The sequence below is a fragment of the Pelodiscus sinensis genome, chromosome 19 (genome assembly GCF_052426305.1).
Source record: "Pelodiscus sinensis isolate ZL-2025 chromosome 19, ASM5242630v1, whole genome shotgun sequence".
Classification (NCBI taxonomy): Eukaryota; Metazoa; Chordata; order Testudines; family Trionychidae; genus Pelodiscus; species Pelodiscus sinensis.
This window is the reverse complement of record NC_143070.1, coordinates 19,819,439-19,840,070: the sequence shown is the minus strand read 5'-3', so window position 1 is coordinate 19,840,070 and position 20,632 is coordinate 19,819,439. Positions and strand designations below refer to the sequence as shown.

At 51.4% G+C, this 20,632-nt stretch overlaps 2 protein-coding genes across 8 annotated transcripts in view; one reads left to right on the top strand and one right to left on the bottom strand.

The window, feature by feature from the left end:
* Positions 1–7,783: 7,783 nt before the first annotated feature.
* On the bottom strand, positions 7,784–16,465 carry LOC102443759 (zinc finger protein RFP-like). Of its 7 annotated transcripts, none has more exons than XM_089771000.1 (9): positions 16,198–16,446; positions 15,299–15,768; positions 13,278–13,373; positions 12,461–12,691; positions 12,129–12,151; positions 11,340–11,455; positions 10,532–10,786; positions 9,242–9,355; positions 7,784–8,935 (listed from the first exon to the last, which is right to left on the bottom strand). In XM_089771000.1, the coding sequence occupies exons 2-9, from the start codon at positions 15,668–15,670 to the stop codon at positions 7,929–7,931; spliced, it is 2,214 nt and encodes a 737-aa protein (XP_089627126.1). In that variant the 5' UTR covers positions 15,671–15,768; positions 16,198–16,446; the 3' UTR covers positions 7,784–7,928. The 7 variants fall into 7 exon arrangements, with proteins under 7 accessions (XP_089627126.1, XP_075768478.2, XP_075768477.2 ...); XM_075912363.2 differs by having other exon boundaries at positions 16,214–16,446; XM_075912362.2 differs by having other exon boundaries at positions 16,110–16,445.
* Positions 16,373–20,632, top strand: part of LOC142821565 (uncharacterized) — a 26,863-nt gene continuing 22,603 nt past the window's right edge. Inside the window, exons 1-2 of the mRNA XM_089771016.1 lie at positions 16,373–16,462; positions 17,282–17,398. Coding sequence (XP_089627142.1) covers positions 17,332–17,398 — 67 coding nt within the window. The 5' untranslated portion in view covers positions 16,373–16,462; positions 17,282–17,331. The remainder of the gene's footprint in view (positions 16,463–17,281; positions 17,399–20,632) is intronic.

The window sequence follows — 20,632 nt, the reverse complement described above, 5'->3', positions numbered from 1 at the left end:
TTCCTTCTTCAGCGTCGGACGGTGCCTGCGAGGCTTCCCCTGAATCTGGGACAGGCTGCAGACTCAGGGTCAGGGTGTCCTCCGTCTGCTCCTGTGCCTCCTCCTCCTCCTCCTGAACATCTTCCATGGGGACCTCCTGCTGGCTATGCTGCACCGGTGTGTGCAAGCCTGTCTGCACAAGCACCGATGCAGACATTGGTTCCTGGCCTCCCAGGATGCGGTCCAGTTCTTGGTAGTAGGTGCAGTGCACTGGGGCTGCACCTGACGCCGAGCTCTGCTCTCGCGCCTTCATATATCCCTGGCGAAGTTCCTTAACTTTTGCACGGACTTGCTGTAGTGTCCGTGGGTGGTGCCCTTTATCGGCCAGCCCCTGAGCCATGCGGCCATAGATGCTGGCGTTCCTGCGCCGGGTGTGCAGGGCCTGGACCGCTTCTTCCTCCCCCCACAGTTCAAGCAGGGTCAGGTCCTCTGTCCCTGACCAGGCTGGGGCTCTCCTTTTGTCGCCTGTGGTCACCAGGGCTGGCTCCCTCGAAGGTCCTTGGGGGCCTCGTGGCGCTGGAGCTGCACACATGGCCACGTGCAGGTGACGCTGGGAGAGCTCTGAGCTGAATGGATCTCTCTGTGGCCAGCTTCCTGCCACAATGCCTGCCAGGGATGTCTGTGCCTTTAAAACATGGCTACAGACAGGACCAAGAAGAGGTTTTTCCTAAAGAAGGACTCTCCAGCAGGGGGCTTCCCTGGAGGTCTCCTTCTGTTGACAAAAGAAACCCCTGCGTCCAGACTACCCTTTTGTCGACAGAACTCTGTCGACAAAGACGTTATGCCTCGTAAAATGAGGTTTACCAGCGTCGACAAAGATGCTGAGTTCTGTCGACGTTATGTCGACAGAACTCAGTGGTAGTGTAGACGCTGGTATAGTTTTGTCGACAAAAGTCCACTTTTGTCGACAAAACTAGGTAGTCTAGACACACCCTCAGAATCCTTAGTGTTGCCTCTTAGACCGTGGGACCTACACAAGACACCTGTAACTCAGCTGGGCCAAACTGGAGCCCTTAGGCTCAAGCCTACTGGGACCAGCTTTGCTTGTTTTCCTTCCACCCAGAGCCCCCTTCTTCTCCTGGGCTGCAAGAAGCCTCCCTGGGATGTCCTGAGACAGGCACAGGGCTCTGCCTCCCCACAGCCAGCCCCACCCCACAGGCTTTGGCAGAACAAGGCAGGGGGGAGGTCTCTGCTCACCCTATGAGTCCCACTGAGATGTTGAGCTTTTGTCCTGCCCCCCTCAGCTTGGCCTCCCTCCTCTGCCCCATTCCCGCCTCACTTCCTCCTTGGGCAAGTCACACAAGGGAAGCAGCAGGAGGAGCCGGCCCCATACGCCAGCTTCAGAGGGCAGGGGAGGCTGAGATACAAGTGTTCATCAGGTGCCTGGCCTGACCCATCTGGCTTCCCAAGGATGGCACCAAGGGGCATTCTCATCTGATGTCACCCCCCTTTGTCACATGGGAGTTGGGCTTATCCCAGGTAGGAGGAGCTGCACTTACCCGGGCTCCCAGGGGAGCAGCAATAAGAGAAGACCCTGGCTACATCTACACTGACCCCTTCTCCGGAAGAGGCATGCTAATTTTGAACTTTGGAATAGGGAAATCCGCGGGGGATTTAAATATCCCCCGCGGGATTTAAATAAACATGGCCGCCGCTTTTTTTCCAGCTCGGGGAAAAGCTGGAAAAGAGCGTCTAGACTGGCGCGATCCTCCGGAATAAAGCCCTTTTCCGGAGGATCTCTTATTCCTACTTAAAAGCCAGGGTCTTCTTAAAAGTAGGAATAAGAGATCCTCCAGAAAAGGGCTTTATTCCGGAGGATCGCGCCAGTCTAGATGCTCTTTTCCAGCTTTTCCCCGAGCTTGAAAAAAAGTGGCGGCCATGTTTATTTAAATCCCACAGGGGATATTTAAATCCCCCGCCGATTTCCCTCTTCCAAAGTTAGCATGCCTCTTCCGGAGAAGGGGCCAGTGTAGACATAGCCCCTGTGTTTCTGCCTGACTTTGAACCAAGTACCTTTTGTGTGTTAGGCAAATGTGATAACCACTACACCAAAGAAACACACCTCAGGGCAATAGAACTTGGCTGACTGTTCTGTTTCTAGCTCTTTCTAACACCCTGCTCTGCAGGGGAGGGGAATGCACCTTGTGAACACTCCACCTCTTGCTCTCACGGAAGCCACTAACCGGAGCTGCCGGCTCCTCATTTCCTCACCAGCCCCTTGAGATTTGTACCTCAAAGCTGGAGCTGCTGTGGAAGGAGGTGAAGCTACAGAAGCTGACGGGACAATCAGCGGGCAGAGGGTTATTTTTTCTCCTCCCTGAGCTGATGTGGCTTGAACTGAGGAGAAGAAAATCCTCTTCCCTTCTCCTCAGAAGATGGAAATTGCAGTTGGTTCTCTCTCTGGTTCTACTAAAGCTGGACCCAGGACTAGACTTTTTCTTTCTAAAACCCTGGTGAAAACTGAGAGCCAATTGCTTGCAGGCTGAGAATGTGAGTTAAGGAAGGGCTCCGCCCAGCATGGGGCTTGTACCCATGATCCTGAGAGTAAGCATCTCATGTTCTATCAACTGAGCTAGCCAGGCTGTGTGCAAAAAGCTTTCTAATATCCCATCTCAGCATAACAGGAGACAAGTGTTTTCCACTGCTTGACTCAAGGCTCTTTCTTGCCCCTAATGTGGGGCTCTGGTCTGTGGAGAGGTTTGAACTCAAACCCCACTCCCAACACACCCACTTCTTTCCCCACACGGAACGGCCCCATTTCCATCTCTCCAGGGACAGGAGAAGGCCTCTGGCCTGTTCTCTGCAAAATGCTCAGCCTGTTTCATTTTCTGCAGGAACGAGTGGGATCCATGCGCCCTGTTTCCCAGTGACAAGTGTGTGTCCTCCCCCGCCTTTCCATAGACACAGCAGGCCAGGGGGTTGTGCACCTACAGTGGCCCCTTCCTACTTGGCCTCCCACAAAGCTGGGGTGAAAAATTGCTGGACCCCAGCCCTCCTGGGCCAAGCCATGGCAGAGGTAATAGGATTTACTCCCATCTTACCCTGCATATGCCCTGGTTCTGAAGGGCCAGCCCTTTTCCTGCTGCCCACTCTTATTCCCACAATGCACTTTGTGCAGGGGCCATTGGTCTTTGTGCCAAGGTGCGTGACTGGGAGCAAGGACTCAGGACCCTTCCCCCAATACTCCCTCTGACCCGCTTACACTGTCTGGCTGCCTCCAGGATGGGATGAGCTCACAGCCAAGGTGGGTAACCTGCCCTGCAACTGTGATGGCATCAGGCCCTTCCTGCCCACCTGCTCAGTCTGGAGATGGAGCTCCAGGGGGCCTTAGACACCCAGCAAAAGGAACAAAAGTCTCTTTATTGAACCTCAGTGCATGGAAGCTAAAGCACCTGAACCTTGTAACAGCCAGCTGAGTCACAGCAGGTCCCACTGAGATTTGAACTCAGCTTGCAAGATACAGAGTCCTGAGTGCTGCCCCTTACACCATGGGACCTGTAGTGTGAGAGTGGAGTGGGCACCTCTGACTCTCAGCTCTCAGGCTGGCTTCTGTTCTCCTGGCTTCCCTCCAGCTGCTTCATCTCCCAGGACTCCCTGTCCTGCCCCAGCTCTGCTGCTTTCAGGGCAAATCCCTTGTTAGGACCAGTCACACTCTGGGGGTCAGTGAGGGTCCCTCCCACCTGAGATGTGAGTCATACAAAAGCCTCGTTTCCTGCTCCGTTCCCAACACTGGATGCAAACACATGGTTGCTATGGGGGTGTAACAAGTGCCCCCTTAAAAAGCTCATCAATTTAAATGAAACTTTTACATCTCCAGGTGTGTCACACTTTGGATTTCTATTGAACAGGGATTCTTCAAATGACCACAAACCCCTAACATGCTCTAGTGCCAATGCACATAAACCAGACAAACCCGTCCCTCAGCTGGAACCAATTCAAACTTGCTCTGTGTGTGTGTCTGGTTTCTGTTTCCATCCATTCAACAAGGGTATGATCTGATCTGGATGCCCATTGGCTCGTCCTTACTCTCCTTTGGCTGTGTCCTGCAGAAGAACAAGGACCATGTCCAGCTGGGAACGAATGGCCTCAATCGATCTGACAGCATTTGATTTAGCAAGTCCAAGTAAGACTCTCTAAATCAAACCCAGAGGCCATCCCCACCAGCTTCCAGCACTTCTGCTCTTTGCCCCCTTCGGCTTCCTGCTGTGGGGACATGGCCAACTCCAGCTACGTAGGGAGGGATGGCAGGGATAGCAGACACATTGGCCAGGCACCACTGGGGGCTGCCTCCATCACCTACCCCATACCCAGCAGCTGCTTGGCCAGCTTAGTCATGGGGCCGCTCTCTGGGACTTCACTCCCAGCTCCTCCACCTGTTGCCATTGCCCATCCTAAGAGAGGGGGGACGAGAGTCACTCTCCATGGTTGCAGGAGCTGCAGAGGTTGCACTTGCAGGGTCTCTGGACACTGACAACCCCAGGGAATCACAAGGGCCCTTGGTGCTGGTTCACTTGTCCCAGCAATTGCAGTCAGAGCCCTGCCTTGCCAGGGCCAGGCACAGCAGCCTCTCAGGGTTTAGGTTGGAGTCCCCAGGCTGGGGCCGGGCCTCCTTCAGTTTGGTCCTTTCCTGACGGCACAAAACAGACAACAGAGAATTGCTTTGCCCTGCAGCAATCTCTGTTGGCCAAAGGGTTAGCAACCAAATATTTGCCCAAGTGCAGCAGCAGAAATCACTGAAGTGTGTTTCTGTGGTTATCATGTTTGCTTAACGTGCCAAAGGTTCCTGGTACAAAGCCAGGAGGAAACACAGGGTCTTCTCTTACTGCAGTGCCCACAAGGCAGTTCCAGGGTCTGCCCCCTGGTGCAGGGCTAGGTGGCATGAGTGCTGGCTTTCAGGAGCATGTGGGAGAGCTAAACAGGTTAGGCTGAGACTGGAGGAGGCAGGGCTGGGGCTGAGACTTCTCAGTGATTCCTTGCCTGAGACCTGGTCATTGCAGCCACGCAGTGCAAGGCCCACCCTGGAAGTGCTACTACTGTTGCTGTTCACCTTTGGGGCAGTGTGGCTGGTGCTTTTGCCACACGGGAACACAAATCTACATAACGTCCCACCTCATGCCCAGACCCCAGCCACCCCATTCCCTTCACTTTCTTCCCAATCAGCACCCCTGGCTTCCTTTGACACCCTCCCTTGTTCCTGCTCCCCCACTCTGCTCCTTCATCCACGATCCTTCTGCACCTTCTCTCCTGGTCACATGTCTCCTTGGTGCTTCTCAAGCAAGGCCATGCAAAGAGCCACCAGGGCAAGAACCAGCCTTTGGAGCTCAGCTTGCACCGGATCTGGTAGTTTCCCACCACATCTCACCTGAGAAGAGTTGACTTGTTCTCCTTCCTTCTTACTTTACGTCTCCGTTCCCTTCAACGGTCTCTGCTGCTTCGTGACCTGCCTTCTCAGGGCGCTGCCCCTCTGCCACTGGGCTGGGAGTGGGAGACTCCACAGTCTCTGCACTTGGGCTGAGAAGTCTCACAGGGACTCTTATTGCGCAAGAAGCCACGAGTGTAGACATAGTTCAGGAGTGGGAGAAACTAACCATCTGCTTTATGTGCAAAGGGGAAACAAAGACAAACTCTTGTCCCCATCCCCACCCCGCTCAGCCTGGCACTTGCACCCCCAGCCAGGGCTGGATTAACACACAGGCTAGCAGGGGTGCCAACCTATGGAGGCACCTGATTGAAGTGGTAAGGGACACCGCATCAGGTGCCCCCATAGGTTGCCGCCCTGGGGCAGAGGGGTGCAGGCAGCATGCACCCGCTGTCTAGGATGCAAGAAAGGCTTGGGCCGGCCCTGGCCCCAGCCCAATTCTCCCAGACACCCCCAGAAAGCAGTACTCACACATGGGGGGCCAGAAAGTGGAGAGACTCCCTGAGACACCAACTCAAAAGGAATCACTTTGGATATGTCTAAACTGAGATAGCAGCCCCGTGGCCAGGCTGTAGCTGGCCCAGCTCAGCTGTACCTGGCCTGGAGGGCTTGGGTTGGGAGATTAGGAACCTGCAGACAGGGGCATCTCTGGGGGGAAGAGGGTGGATGTCACAGTGTCAGGGCAACAGTCATGCCGCCCCATCTTCCTTTGCTCCAGCCCCACTGCTGAGACATACTGACCATTATCATTGCTTAAACTGCACACAGAGCTTGTGGCAAAGGCTAACATATGGTTAAAATATAACTTACCAGAATGTTCATTGTAAGAGGAATAGCCGTGTTAGTCTGAATCTGCAAAAGCGGCGAGGAGTCCTGTGGCACCTTATAGACTAACTGAAGTGTTGGAACATAAGCTTTCATGGGCAAAGACCCATTTCGTCAGATGCATCTGACCAAGTGGGTCTTTGCCCACGAAAGCTTATGCTCTAACACTTCGGTTAGCCTATAAGGTGCCACAGGACTCCTTACTGCTTTTATTCTGGTAAGTTCTCATTTGTGTTGTGCTGTCTGCACATCTAACTAACCAGAGATCAAAGTGCATGACACGAAGGCCTTCACAGAGAGAAAACCCACAACACAGGGTAGGTTATTCAACATGTTCACATTTTTAAGAGTGAAACATAAGGAAATCTTTTAAGCCTCAGAATCTAGGAAATAAACTTACTCATTTTCTTCTGCAGTAGATAAACCTGCTTTATTTCTTGCCTCATTACATGTCTGTGTTAGTTAAAAAGTTCTATATGTCATTGTACTAAAACAAAAACACAAGTTCACCTGAACAAGTGATCTGGAGTAGTCCAGAAAAGCCCAGCAGGAACTAAACCCAGAGACGGAACCAGGGCTCTGAGATGGGACCAGTCATGCTCTGCTGGGAGGTTCATTGGGATTTCCCTGTCCACACCAGGTCTTTCTCCTGCAGCCCTCAGGAGCCAGAATTAGGACCACAGAAACCACACTGGGATTCCTGAGTATGGGGAGCCCAGGCCACTGCTCAGTGACCCTTCGGGTGCATTTACACAGCAGCCTTATTTCGGAATTACAGTGCGTGTCTACACAGCAAGCCGTTATTTGGAAATAACATCCACCTGGAGGACTTGGTCTTTTGGCTGGGCAGCATCTGAAGGGAGGAGCCAAAGACCCCACAGTTGGGGGAGCGCCCTGGTTTGGAGGGGCAGCTGGAAAAGAGGTTTTAGGGGGAGTTTGTAAAAGTTTGTATTGAAGTTTCAGTGGAGCATTAACAAAGCATTTTTTGTTACCTTTGAGTTTGTAATCTGCTTTGCTCTGCCTGTTCTCACTTATCACCACTTAAATCCTACAGCTTGTACTTAATAAAACCACTTTTACTTACTATCAAGCCTAGTGTAAACAATTACTACCTATGGGAGCAATCGGTGTGGACATTCCCCTTTCATTGCTAAATGGGGCTTACCCCATTCTTCGGGGTTTGATCCCATTTGGGGAGTGCTATCCCAGAAAGCTGGGCCCTAAACTGCTCTCTCCTCAGACCTGAAGAGGTTCAGTCTCTGTACCACTGCTCAGAGGCAGGCGTGGGGGCGGGAATCTCAGCTCGGGGTCTTGGCCAGGGGAGACTAAAAAGCTGCCCCAGCAGGACTGGGTGGTGAGAAGCCCCAGAGAGCAGAAAGGTGAGTGGCAGAGGCCAGGTCAGTACCCCAGGAGACCCTCCCCAAAGGGTCTTCTGGGACCACAGCCACCTGGCCAGGCAGCTTAAAGGGAAGTCAGGTTATACGTTTCTCCCCTGTGTGGGTCCTCCAAAGGCTAAGATGATTTGAGCTCTGACTGAAGCTTTCCCCATAGTCAGAATAACTGAATGGTTTTCTCCCCTCTGTGGACTGTCTAATCTTTAACAAAGTTTGACCTGTGTTTGAAGCTTTTTCTGTAATCAGAGCTTTTATAAAGCAACTCTCTTGTATGTATTCTGATGGCTAGTAACGCAGGAGCACTGACTGAAGCTTTTCCCGCAGTCAGAGCAATTGAAAAGTTTCTTTCCTGTGTGGGTCCTCTTATGGTTTAAAAGGCTTGCGCGGTGACTGAAGCTTTTCCCGCAGTCAGAGCAATTGAAAGGTTTCTCTCCTGTGTGGATCCTCCTATGGGTAACAAGGTATGAGCTTCTACTGAAGCTTTTCCCACAGTCAGAGCAGTAGAAGGGTTTCTCTCCTGTGTGGGTCATCCTATGTCTAACAAGGTGTGAAATCTGACCGAAGCTTTTCTCGCAGTCAGAGCAATTGAAAGGTTTCTCCCCTGTGTGGTTCCTCCTATGGGTAACAAGGTATGAGCTACTACTGAAGTTTTTCCCGCAGTCAGAGCAATTGAAGGGTTTCTCTCCTGTGTGGGTCCTCCTATGGGTAACAAGGTTTGACTTCTGACTGAAGCTTTTCCCACACACAGAGCAATTGAAAGGCTTCTCTCCTGTGTGAGCCATCCTATGGATAACCAAGTGTGAGTTTGTACTGAAGTTTTTCCCACAGTCAGAGCAGTTATGGAGTGTGTCTCTTGTATTTATTTTCTGATGGTTTGTAAAGTGTGAGTGCTCACTGAAGCTTTTCCCAGAGTCAGAGCACTTGAAGGGCTTCTCTCCCATATGGACCCTTTGATGTTCAGGAAGAGTTTCACAGTCACTACACGTGCAGGGTGACTGTTGATGGCGGATTTCCTGTTGAACGGTTTCTGTGTTTCTTTTCTCCCTTGTGCTCCTGCTACTGGAGTTACCCTGTCCCTCTCCTAGATGATTTCCCTGCTGCTTTTTTGGGGTATACTGACTCTCACAGCTCTCCCCTTGCTCACATATCTGGAAAACACGTCCTTCAGATCGTCTCAGTAATAGTCCACATGGAGACACTTGCTCCAGTCCTTCCAGCTGAAGACTCTTTTCATGGTTCTCGGTCAGTGTCCCGTCACCTGTTGGAATAGAGGAATGATCCAGACAGGAGTTATTCTCCACGATGAACTGCAAGGAAACTCTAGAAGAGGAATAGAAAAGGGGACACAAGCTCAAATAATGGTCAAATTATCATGAGCTGAGTTCGTTGTCCTCCTACACAACCCTTCCACAGAGAAGAGAACCCAGCCTTTCCTCGCCCACCACACTCTGACTGGAGAAGAAGACAAGCTGAATAAACAGTGAGACTTCATGAAAACACACAAGTTACATCTGCTCTAAGAAGACAGAAATTGGTTTCTGAGTCAGTTTAACTGATTGCTCACCTGTCAGGGTGTTGCTGATGATCTCCCCTTCCTCACAGCTCGGAGGACCTGGGATTCGCAACTCCTCCTCTCGCTCCACCCAGGAGATCCCATCAGTTTTGGAGACTGGAAATGCTGTTTGGAGAGCAAAAAACCAAGTGCTGATCTTGTTCATTAAGGTCTTTGCCATTACTGCTTCCAGAGCTGGGATCTGAGTAGAGGCTCCTTTCCCCACCTTGCAGAGACTGGGCTCTGGCTGGTACAAGATCCCAGGACACACACACCTGCAGTAAAGATGCATCACTCCCCCACCTTGGGAATGGCCCAGCTCATTCCCCAGGGCAGCTAAGCGCTCTGCTGCACTCTCTCTGGATATTCCATTAATAGCGTATGGGAGTTAGATCCCAAATCCATATTCATTTCTCCATACCTGGCTTGAGTTACAAGATTACTGTGTCTGCAACAATGGGATCTAGTTCTCAGCACCCAGTGTTTCTGATAACAAGCCACATATTCATCTGCTTGAACATGGACATAGGTTAAATGCAGGCTGCTGTATTTAAAATCCTTAGTCTTCATTCACAGATTTGCAGGACAAACTTTGCTCTCATCTCACAGAGACGTTATAAACCCTTTTCAAAACAGAGAATCAGTGAAATTAAGCGTCTGAATGGTGGTGGTATTATTAAATACGTGTGCTTATTAGTAAACACTGGTGCTGAGTGTTTGTAGGATGAGATCTTAAGATTCATGGGATCAGAAGATATCCTCAGTCATGCACAAGTCATCCCTCAGTGGCACAAGCCATTACACTTAGTCCGGTTACCCGGGCACAAAGGTGTTTCCCCACAGTATATTTTCTAAAAAGTCCCCCAGTGATTTGAAGACATCAAGAGATAGGAGAATCCACCAATTCTTTATTCATTTGTTTCAGCAGCTAATCCGCTTCCCTATAAAACATTTGTGCCTTTTTCAATTATTGGCTCTTACTGAGCTGTATCCATTCGAAGAGGTGGGCCAAATTTTCATGGAGGGGCCAAATAGAAAGTGGGTGAGAGCTGCACTCTTCCATGACATAAATGCAGGAAATGGAGGATCTAGGATGGGCATTGAGAGGAGGCGGATGCTTCTGGTAACGGTATGGGATGCAGGACAGGTAGAGGGGTCTAGGAGGGAGTTTGGGTGAAGGAGCCTTTCAGCCTATTTATTGTTTGAAACCAACCCCATATTGAAACTGACTGAGCAGTGAAATCTGAGCCTGAAGGTGCCGTCCGTTTTATGCTTTAACTTCACCACTTTAGCATCACAAACCTATAGACCGGTGTTTCTCCAAGTGTCCACAGGTCCCCATGCAGCACCCTTGGGGCTCCTCACTAATCACTGGGTGATTCACGGCTCTGCGCACCGTGGTCGCTGGGTTTGGTTGGTAACTCCAATGACAATCCCATGAAGATGTTTTCAGAGGAATTCTCACATCACTTAAAGAATTTCCACCAGCAAATTCACCTTGTCTGAAAGCTCCAAGGGATTTTCCTCTTGCTCTCTCCAGTGCAGAGGGCAGAGTGTCTAGTGGGGGAAGGGATAAGAGAGGTGAGATTCCAGGCTCTCCTATTTATAATAATGTCCCCACTCTGAACTCTGAGTTTCAATTCTATCAGACACACACACAGGTATTTAGTATGAAAGAGTCTGAAACTTTCATTTCCTCTCTCACTCGGGCACCTCCCAGCAATGGAGCCAATATCCCTGCAGCCTCACACCTGTCCCAGGACAGACAAGCGGTAAATGAAATTTACTCTTCCCTCCTCATCCCCTCCCACTTGGTTTCTCATTCACTTACTGCCTCTTATCATAACCTGGAGCTGTGGTGGCGGAACACGTGGCCATCACAGTAACTTTAGCCATTTTGATCTCGGAATGGGAGGTTCAGAGTTTGCAAACTCCTGGATTTATCTGCAAGCAGTTGGGTCTGTTTGCTCAGTGTCTCTAAGGAGAGCAGTGTGATGGGGCTGTCATTCTCCATGTGGGAATTGAGGAAGGGGAAGGTTGGCTTCAGAGGCCAGATTCAATAGGCTCAGATACTTGAACCACTTTCCCCTCATCCATCCCTTCTAGGTACCTTTGAACTCCCTCAGAGTCTCCGACAGAGCAATCGTTTCCTGGGAGAAACCTCTGACTTGTTCTTCTAGTTCAGGAGAAATCTCTTCCGGCAGTTGGAACTGCCCCATCTCACACCTGGACAGAAACAATTCAACGTGATTGTATGTCATTTACTGCTGATAAGTTCTGGCTAGTAAGTCTCAGCTCTAACAGGCCTGGAGGTAGAATTCCTCCAATTCTCCCAGCCTGAGAGCAGGGACAACACATCCCATAGCCATGCAACCTTCCTCTCAAAGATCCCATTTCAGTTCTTCACTTCTGGCCTGGGGAGACTGGCTGGGGGAGTAAAGGGGAATAGAGTCTCCAGATGCTGAGGGACAGGAGGTTTCCATGTGAAGGGCTGAAGGAATCTGTCCAGTAGGGATTAGACTGAGACACCAGCTCCCTTCAACCCAGCTCCTTCCACACAGGTCTCCAAACAGCCCTCGAGTGGGACAGACTCTTGATCCCTGCTATCCTGGGCTGAATGTGCTCAGTGCCCAGTAGTGACAGGCCCATGTTCTACCCCACAGTCCTGTGGCAACCAATCCCCAAGGAGGTGACAGCTCTAAGAAACACTTGGTCAGACTGTGCCCTGAATGGGGAATTCCAGAGTCTAAAGTGCGAGGATGAGACTCTCAGAATTAAATGCATCAGAGATATTCATGCCTAACAACTGGCTGTAGAGCTCGGGGGAGATGTGGCGTTAACATCCGCTCCAAGACTTTTCCCTGCTCTGTGTAGTTTGAGGGGTGTGAAAGCCACGTACCTACTCAGGGTGCTTCTGACGTCCTAGAAAAAAAGACACAGAAAAGAATCTCAGCCCCACTGGACACACGCAGGGGATCTCTGAGAAGGGATTTTGCAAACCCGGGAAGAGAGGCCCTGCCGTGGCCCCAGAAACATGGATCCTCTGAGTGAATGGGGCTTTGTTATCTCTAATAGATCTGTGCCTGTAACTCTACAAAGCACAAGAGTCATTCACATGGCAGCAATGCACAAGGTGTTACACTGAGTTCTGACAACTGGGACCCAGCACTTGTGATTTAGGAGCCTCCCTTCGCTGTGTGAGGAGCTGGGATGTTTGTCCCTCAGTCTCACCTGCAGGAATTCACTTGCTGGCTTCTGACATGTCCCCTCCAGTTCACCGATCCCCTCGCTGATACGGGAAATCTGCACGGAGAGGTTCCTGACAGTGTCAATCTGGAACCTCCTAATTGCCTCATCTAATTGCTCCAGCTGGGCTAGGAGTCGCTGCTTTTGTTCCTCCAGAAACTGCAGCAGCTGCTGAAACTCAGCCACAATCATCTGCCTCTTGGCTTGGGTCCATTTCTGTGTGAAAACAGGGAAAGGGCTGGTCAGGGGCATGGATGGAGCCCACAGCCCTTTCACGGGGAGCGGAGTGCGCAGTAGGGAGAATTTCTTGGAAAACCCTAAAATTTGCGACATTTGACTCTTTATGATTACTAGGCAGATGCATCTCTCCCAGCATCTCCTTTGCCCCGTGTCCCTCTGAAAGGGATGTTCCCATGTCTGTCATGGGCAGCATCTTTTGTTATTCATGGGCTCTGGGAATTCATATCCAGAGCACCAGGAGGCAGGACTCAGCACCAGCCTGACAGAGATACCAGGGAGGAAAAAGAAGCAAACATATAAATGCACCAAGTGAGCAGACAGTTCTTCAGGGGCGCATTCAGCTCACTTGGGGAAGATGTCTGGGAAAGCCACAAAGGATGGACATTAACTCATGCACTGACACGGATGCTCAAGGCCTTTTTACACATGGATCTCACCCAGCAATTCATGATCCAAGAGAAACACAAACAAGCCCAACCTCACCAAGGCCACGCAAGAGTCTGCCTCCTAACACAGCCCTCCCACTGCCTGTCCCTACTGGTCCATAGCCACAAGCACCTACCAGATACTCCTGGCTTTTCCCTTCTGCTGTTGTTTTCCTTCTCATCAGCTTCTCTCTCTCCTCCCTCAGAGTCTTCAAATGAGTCTCCAGTTTTTCCTGAAGAAACAGAAATAAGCACAAGGGCAAACCACATTAGATGTTGGGAACCTATTTGTCTGCCTTTAAGAGAGTCCCAGTTTTCTGGGGCTCTGCCTCTGTCCAGAAGGGACTCGGCCCTGGACATGGCTTTGTCCATAGAAAAATACACAGAAGGAGACTGCGGATGCAGGAGGACACCTGCGAGTGTGGAGGACAGATGGGTGGTGACACCTTCATAAAGAATGATGCAGGTGGTTAATAATACTAATCAGTGACAGTATTTTTTAACCTGCTGACAGGCAGGGTTGGTAGCGGAAATGGGATCTCCTGGAGCCAGAGATCTCTTGCGAGGTCTGCCAGGGTGGCCACAAGAACTGCTGGCCAATGGGAACGCCCAGCAGCTGCAGGCTGAAGTTAGCTGCCAGAGGCAAGTGGGAACTTCAGGGGCAGTGAGGAGTGTAAGCAGTAATTGGCACCCAGAAACATTAGCTCATCAGTTAACCAGTTTGAACTCTTGCTACAATCCAGTTGAATCCCAGTTCTGCCTGGCATAGACCTGTGCTTCCTGAAACCCTGCTATGGGTGGAGTGAAGGCGCTCGGAGCCCCACACAGCATCCAGCCCAGCAACCTCATCTAGTGCCAGCTGCTGCATTAGAGTTTAACCCCTCATGGAGCAGCCCAGAAGTTCAGCATCCCAGTGGGAAACCTCTTCTCCCTGCTGAGCCTAGGGCTTTATCAAGGCATCTTTCTCTCTTAACAGCCACACTTCATCACTGTTCAGTGATGCTGAGGGACAGGGAGCTGTGTAATCTAACAATTGGACCAGAGTTCAGGACCGAACTCTATCCCTGATGTGTTCGACAACTATGAGCCCCACCTTCCCTTCCCACAGTTTGTCTAACTGGACTGTGACCTGCTCAGAGCAGGGACTTTCCCGTGCTGGTGATTGTGCTGGGCCCAGATGTCATTGCGGATCTATAAGGCAAATGACAGATTATTATTCCTGTTTATCCAATCAGTAACAGCTTGTAACCTCCTCTTCTCTAGTCCCAAGGCAGCTCACTGACAGAGTGGCCTGTAGCTCCTGTAATCTAAACCTCTCTGATTATTAACACCTTCCCTTGTGCAAAAACTCCTCTGCCACCAGTGAGGGCTGGGTTTCAGGATTTAGAGCCTCAGAGAAACATTTCCCACATCAGGTATCTGTAAAGAGTTGACATAAATTGCCACAAAGCCAGAACATTTACTTTTTACTGCATCTCTTGGATCATGAAGGCTTTACAGCAGTGGTCACCAACCAGCAGATCGGGATCTACAGGTAGATCTTGGAGCCTCTGACAGGTGATCTTGACTGGTTTGGCTAAGAGGCTATCAAGTGCAGCACTTCAGCTGCCCCCTTTCACTGCTGCTGCACATCTCCACAAACAGAGGGAGTCTGTAGGCTGCTTTTGAAAGTGGTGCTGGGGTGAGCCTTCCTTAGCCCCACTGCACCACCACAGAGGAGCCACCTGTGGTAAGCAGTGTGCAGCTTGAGCCTGTATCCTGAATCCCTTTTCTAGCCACGTACCTCTTCTGCACTCCAAGCCCCTTCTCTAACCCTGAGCCCCCTGAACTCAAACTCCCTTACAGAGTGTGAACCCCCTCCTGCACCCCAACCCTCTGCCCCTGCCTGATGAAAGGGAGAAAGGATGGGGGAGGGAGAAGGGATGCAGTGAGCAGAGGCGGGGCCTCGGAAAAGGGTCACAAAGGAGGTGGGGCAATGGTATTTGGGTTTGAGGTAGATCCTGGATTGCACTTAAATTCAAAAAGTGATACTTTAAAAGGCTGGAGACCACTGCTTTATACTGGTTGGTTCACATCTGTGTCTGGTAACAGTCAGTGAAATTAGCCTGTAATTAAAACCCAATGTTATTTCCCATCACACTGGACAGCAACTCTGTACCTTGTACTCCTGGGCAGCTTCCTTTATTTGCAGCACCATGGGAGCCTGGGATTTGTCACACACCACACAGATGGGAATTTGATCCTCTTCACAGAACAGCTTCAGAGCCTCTTGGTGCTCCCCACACACCCCGTCCCATTTTGCTCTCTTTGATGACTGGAAACTCAGCGGCTTGGCTAGCTCCACCACATTTGCCAGCTGCCGGTTGGGCCAGAGGGGTCCCTGCTGCTCAGTGTCTCTGCCTTGAGGGCTGAGGGGGGCCTGGCAGAAATTGTGCCCACACTCCAAAGTGAGAGGGGCTGTGAAATCCTCCAGACAGACGGGACACGGCACTTCTTCCCAGACACTTTCCACGGGGCTTTCTGCAGCCATGGCTGCCTCTGGGCTGGGGGACCGGGGCCGTGTCACATTCCTGAGCTCAGCAACGGAGGGGCAGGTCCGGGGGGGGACGGAGGCATGAGGTACCAGCACTAAGGACAAAAAAAAAAAAAAAAGATAAACATTAAAAATCCAAAAAGCCCCAAAAGCTTCGCTCCCCCCCCTGCAGGGTCTCCATTGGGCCTCCCCCGCTAACTGCCCCTGTCAGAACTGCGCCCCTCAGGACAGGGCCCCTCCCCACCCTGTGTTCAAATCCCCCCCCCCGCACTCTGCAGCTCCCCTCACAGCTCCGCTGTGCGCCCGGTACCACCCAGCTCCCCCCTCCGAGCATCAGGAAGCGCCAACAGCCCAAGAGAGAGAGGGGGCGACGCAGCAGCGGGGGAGGCCATTGCCCAGCCGGACCCGCCCCCCCGATACCCAGCGCCAGACCCACCAGCAGCGCAGGACAGCGGGTCACAGCCCGTCCCCCCAACTCCCTCACGCCGGGATGCGACCTCCCCCGCCCCGCAGCGAATAACGACCCCAACGGCCCCTCACAACGGCCCCCGGCTCAGCGAGCGCAGCGCATGCGCAGTAACCGCGGCGAAGTCTGGTCCCTTTCCTTGCCCGCCGGAAACCCGGCCGCGGCGGAGTAGAATGGGGCGGCCCGTCAGACCGCGCATGCGCAGTAGGTCCGTGACTCCGATCAGACTCCAGCGCCAGGGCTTAGCTCAGACCGGGCGCTGCTTGGCCACGCCCCCCGGCCGGAGGCTACTTCCGCTTCTCGGAGCCCGGGCCGGTTCGCAGGTGGGGCGGGGCTTTTGCAGCGCGTGTAGCGACCCGGGAGATTCCCTTCCTGCCGGGCTGGGAGCTGGGGGCGCCCCGAGGTGGGCGGGGCCGGCGCGCGCTGCTGGGGTTGCAGGGTTCGCTCTGGGCCCCACGTGGATGCGCGGGCGGGGGGAGGCTGCGGCGGGTGCGCGTGCGGAGCGCTGGGACCGGCCCTTTGTTGGGGGGGCAAAAGATGCCCACGTGGGCCAGTCCCGGCTTCTGCCCAGCGCGATTGGTTGGTCCCGGGGCGGCGAGCGGAGGGGGGCGGGGGGATGCTCACTCGAGAGGTGGTGCCCCTGTGGGCTCCTGCCCGGGCACTGCGCATGCGCGGCGGTTCTGGCGCAGTCCTTGCCAGTCTCTCTGTCCGCGCGCTGTGAGTGTCCCGAGGCGGCTTCGCGTGGACTTGGCAGTGGGCGGGGCTAGGGCGGGGTCTGGGCAGACTCAGGTCTGGTCGGGAGAGGGGCGCCAGGTAAACTCTGCAACACCGAGAGCTAAGCCCCAGCGCTGAGGGCCTGCGGGGGGGGAGGGTTAAAGCAGCTTCCCCAGGGGGATGAAGAGCGAGTCAGAGAGACGGGCAAGGGACCTTTTTATTTGCTTCAACATTTATTTTAATCCCTTATTCACCTGGGAGGCGCTGAGCAGGCTCAGGAGGGCGGCAGACGCCCCTGCACTTTGCCTGGCCCACTCGAGTGTATGTTTGTGCTGCTGTATTTTAAAGGTGTTTAAAATGTAAAAAGATTGCTAAAGACAGGACAGAGTCTCATAACATTTTTCTTGTCTTATTCCTGGGACTCTCAGAATTGCTCTCCCGTCTCTGCAACCCATTTTCATTGTTTTCCTCTGTGCAAATGCAATGCCTTGTACTGTCACTACTCTGTGCAATGCAACTCAAAGTCCTGCTACTTCGAAACAAATGTAAGTAAAAATCCAAGTAATCTTTTGTAAAACTACTTAGTGAAAGTACAAAAGTATTCTATCTTAATTGTACTTAAGTATGCAAAAGTAAAAATTAGTTGTCCTAGGGAACCATATGCTTAACCACCCGAGTTCTTGCAGGTCACCATTAACACACACACACGCTATATAAACACTTATAATATAATTCTATATTATATGTACACCTATACTATACATTTTTCAATGATGGAATTTAACGATAGTCACTGCCTTCATTTATAAAGATGAAGAGGGACCAAATTAAATACAAGTCAGATTACAGAAATGTATTTATTTTGTCCACATTCATGGTGTGCATTTTTCCATTGTAATGATTCATGTCCAAAATGTTTGTTCAACCATAGGAGCATTTTTTTTTTCAAATTGACCAATCCTTGCTTGTCTGTGGAAAAAATGAGTCCATCACATGGAAGAATCTCTTACAGGCAGCTGATGGAGACAGAGGTCTGTTGGCCCTGGTGCACAGCTCCCTAATTCTAGAAAAAGAGTGTAGCAGCTCCATGGTCTCTTCTGAAGATGCCAAATACCCATCAAGCTTCTTTGTAGTTTCATTTGTCTAAAATGACATAGTCTCTTACCTTTTCTAATCCCAGTTTCATGCTTGTTCCAAGTGGTCCTAACATTTGGCATCAAGAGGTCAGTTGCTATTAGCTCCAGGTCCTCAATTATTTCACCAAAACATTTCTGAATGGTGCACTGAAGTTCATCTACCAGTGGCCTCGAGAGCATCTTGTTCCTTTGCAGTTTTGAAACCATCAAGTATAATTGAAACTTAAAAAACAACAAATGGTCTGGTAGCACTTTATAGACAACAAAACATATAGATGGTGGTATGAGCTTTCGTGGGCACAGCCCACTACTTCAGATGACCGGAGTTTTGAGTTTAGGCTGTACAGACGTATTTATTTTGGCTGTGCACAGCCTAAACTAAAAATTCCAGTCACCTGAAGAAGTGGGCTGTGCCCACGAAAGCTCGTGATACCACATATGTGTTTTGTTAATCTATAAAGTGCTACCAGACTGTTAGTGTGTACAGGATAAACTGAAAAAAAAATCTCTGCTACCCCCTGAAGCTGGTATAATTTATGCAGCTGCACTCCATTCCATTAGTGTACTTATCTGTGCTTGGATAATATTTAGTGCTTTCACCAATGGACTCATAACCATGGCATATTCTGCCAATAAAACCAGCTCTGCTAGATTCAGCCTTTTGAACAGCCAATACATAATGTTAATAAAAATACAGAATGATCAGCGGGATTGTTTTTTTTTGACAAAAAGAAAAGCATAAAGCGAAGAACTGTTTCTTGCATACTAATTTGATGTTCTGGGAACACATTTCTCATGGACCTTTCTTGTTCATTCAGTATGTACCGAATTCTCTCCCCAGCCATGAACACAGAGTTCCATCCTTTCTGGCTTGGCCGAATGAACTGTGGCTTGCATTCTGCTTCCACCATTTTTGCTCCAATTGCTGAGTGTTCAATTTTAATTTATAGTGCTTAGTATCTGGCAAAAGTGGGCCTGGCCATCTTTTTTTAGGGGACATTTGATTCTTCTTTTACCACATCTATAAATGAAACTAGGTTCTGCAAGTGGCAGGCTCAATGTTGGTGTTTTGGTATAATTTATTCACGGTTGTTATTGCTGTCAGGGACGTCTTCAGTTTTCTGAAATTCAGCTTATCAACATGAAACCCTGTAATTGAAAACACGGTTGAAAGACCCCTCCCCCCCCCCAAAAAAAAACCCAAGCCACATTAATGTCCCCCAATTGATATACCATGCTGGGAACAATACATGGAGGGGATCCTAGGGGAAGCTGTGTCTCCACCCCCCAGCCAGACATCCTCTGGTCCATCCCTCTCTCCTGCCCCCTGCACTCCAGGCCGCCTATCTAGCCCCCAGCTATTCTCCACACCTGAGGATTCCCCTGCCCTTGGCCCCATAACTGCACCATGACAAGCACTGGGGCTGGCAGTGGAGCAGCCGTTCCAGCCAGGCACTGGAGGAACTGGGTGCGAGAGGCGGCAGAAGGGAAGGGGCTTGTATTAAAGTTAGGGAGCCTGGTCAGTGGCCAACCCTGTTCACCGTGCTGCCCAAGAGTGGTTCTTGCCTTGCCCTGGCCCAGCTGATTCACCCCCCCCCCCCCCCCCCCAGTTGCTCCAATGCTAAGAGCTGGATATGCTGACTCAGGGACTTCCCCACGGTCTGCACAGGGGCTGGTAGGGAGCCTGTGGAACCGCAAACTGTGTGTTCGATAGCCTGGGACAGTGGCGCTGCCTGGCATCTCCAGGAGCCTGTTGGGCCAGGGGCTTCCAGTCCCAAACTGGACACCTGCCTCCCTCATCCCTCCCCCTCTCACCCTGCCCCCTTTCCCTCACAGCTCCCCTCTCCTACCCCTCGTAACTTCTGCCCCTCAGCTAGGGAGACCCACTATGCAGGCACAAGCGCTGGGGTCCAGCCATCCGATCTGGGTGTAACTTGGCGCATGCATTGCTGCCATGCGAGTGACTTTTGTGCTTTGCAGAGTCACAGGCACAGAGCTATTAGAGATGTCAAAGCCCCATTAGGTCACAAAATCGATGGCCCTGGGGCCAGGTCAGTGCGTCTCTTCCCCATATTTGCAAAATGTCTTCCCTGTGTGTGTCCAGTGCAGCTGAGATTCTTTTCTGTCTCTTTTCTCTAGGATGTAAGAAACACCTTGAGCAGGTAGGTGTCTCGCACTCCTGTCATACTGCACAGCGCAGGGAAAGAGCTTGGCGCTGATGTTGGCACCACATCTCGCCAGGGCTCTACAGCCAGATGTTGGATAGAAATGTCTCTGACTCACTTAATTCTGAGGGTCTCACCCTTACACAGCAGACTCTGGAATTCCCCATTCAGGGGCAAAGTCTGACTTCAGATATTTCCTATGGCTGTCACCTCCCTGGGGACTAGCTGCCTCAGGACTGTGGGGCTGGAATATGGGTCTGTCACTGCTGGGCACTGGGCACATTTAGACCAGGGCAGCAGGGACCCAGAGTCTGTCCTACCTGAGGGCTGTTTAGAGACCTGTGTGGAAGGAGCAGGGGAGGGAGAAACTGGTGTCTCAGTCTGGTTCCTAGTGGGCAGATTCCTTCACCTGGGAACATCCTGTCCCTCATCGCCTGGAAGCTAAAGAGTGAATTAGCCATTGAAACTCAATTCCACT

What these genes read in the sequence shown, in the direction of transcription:
- LOC102443759 (XM_089771000.1), bottom strand. Translation starts at nt 15,670, where the DNA reads ATGGCTGCAGAAAGCCCCGTGGAAAGTGTCTGGGAAGAAGTGCCGTGT. An exon ending in GGAAAAGCCAGGAGTATCTG is followed by an intron (nt 12,692 to 13,277) that starts GTAGGTGCTTGT and finishes GTTTTCACACAG; the next exon opens with AAATGGACCCAAGCCAAGAG. An exon ending in CATCAGCAACACCCTGACAG is followed by an intron (nt 8,936 to 9,241) that starts GTGAGCAATCAG and finishes CTATTCCAACAG; the next exon opens with GTGACGGGACACTGACCGAG.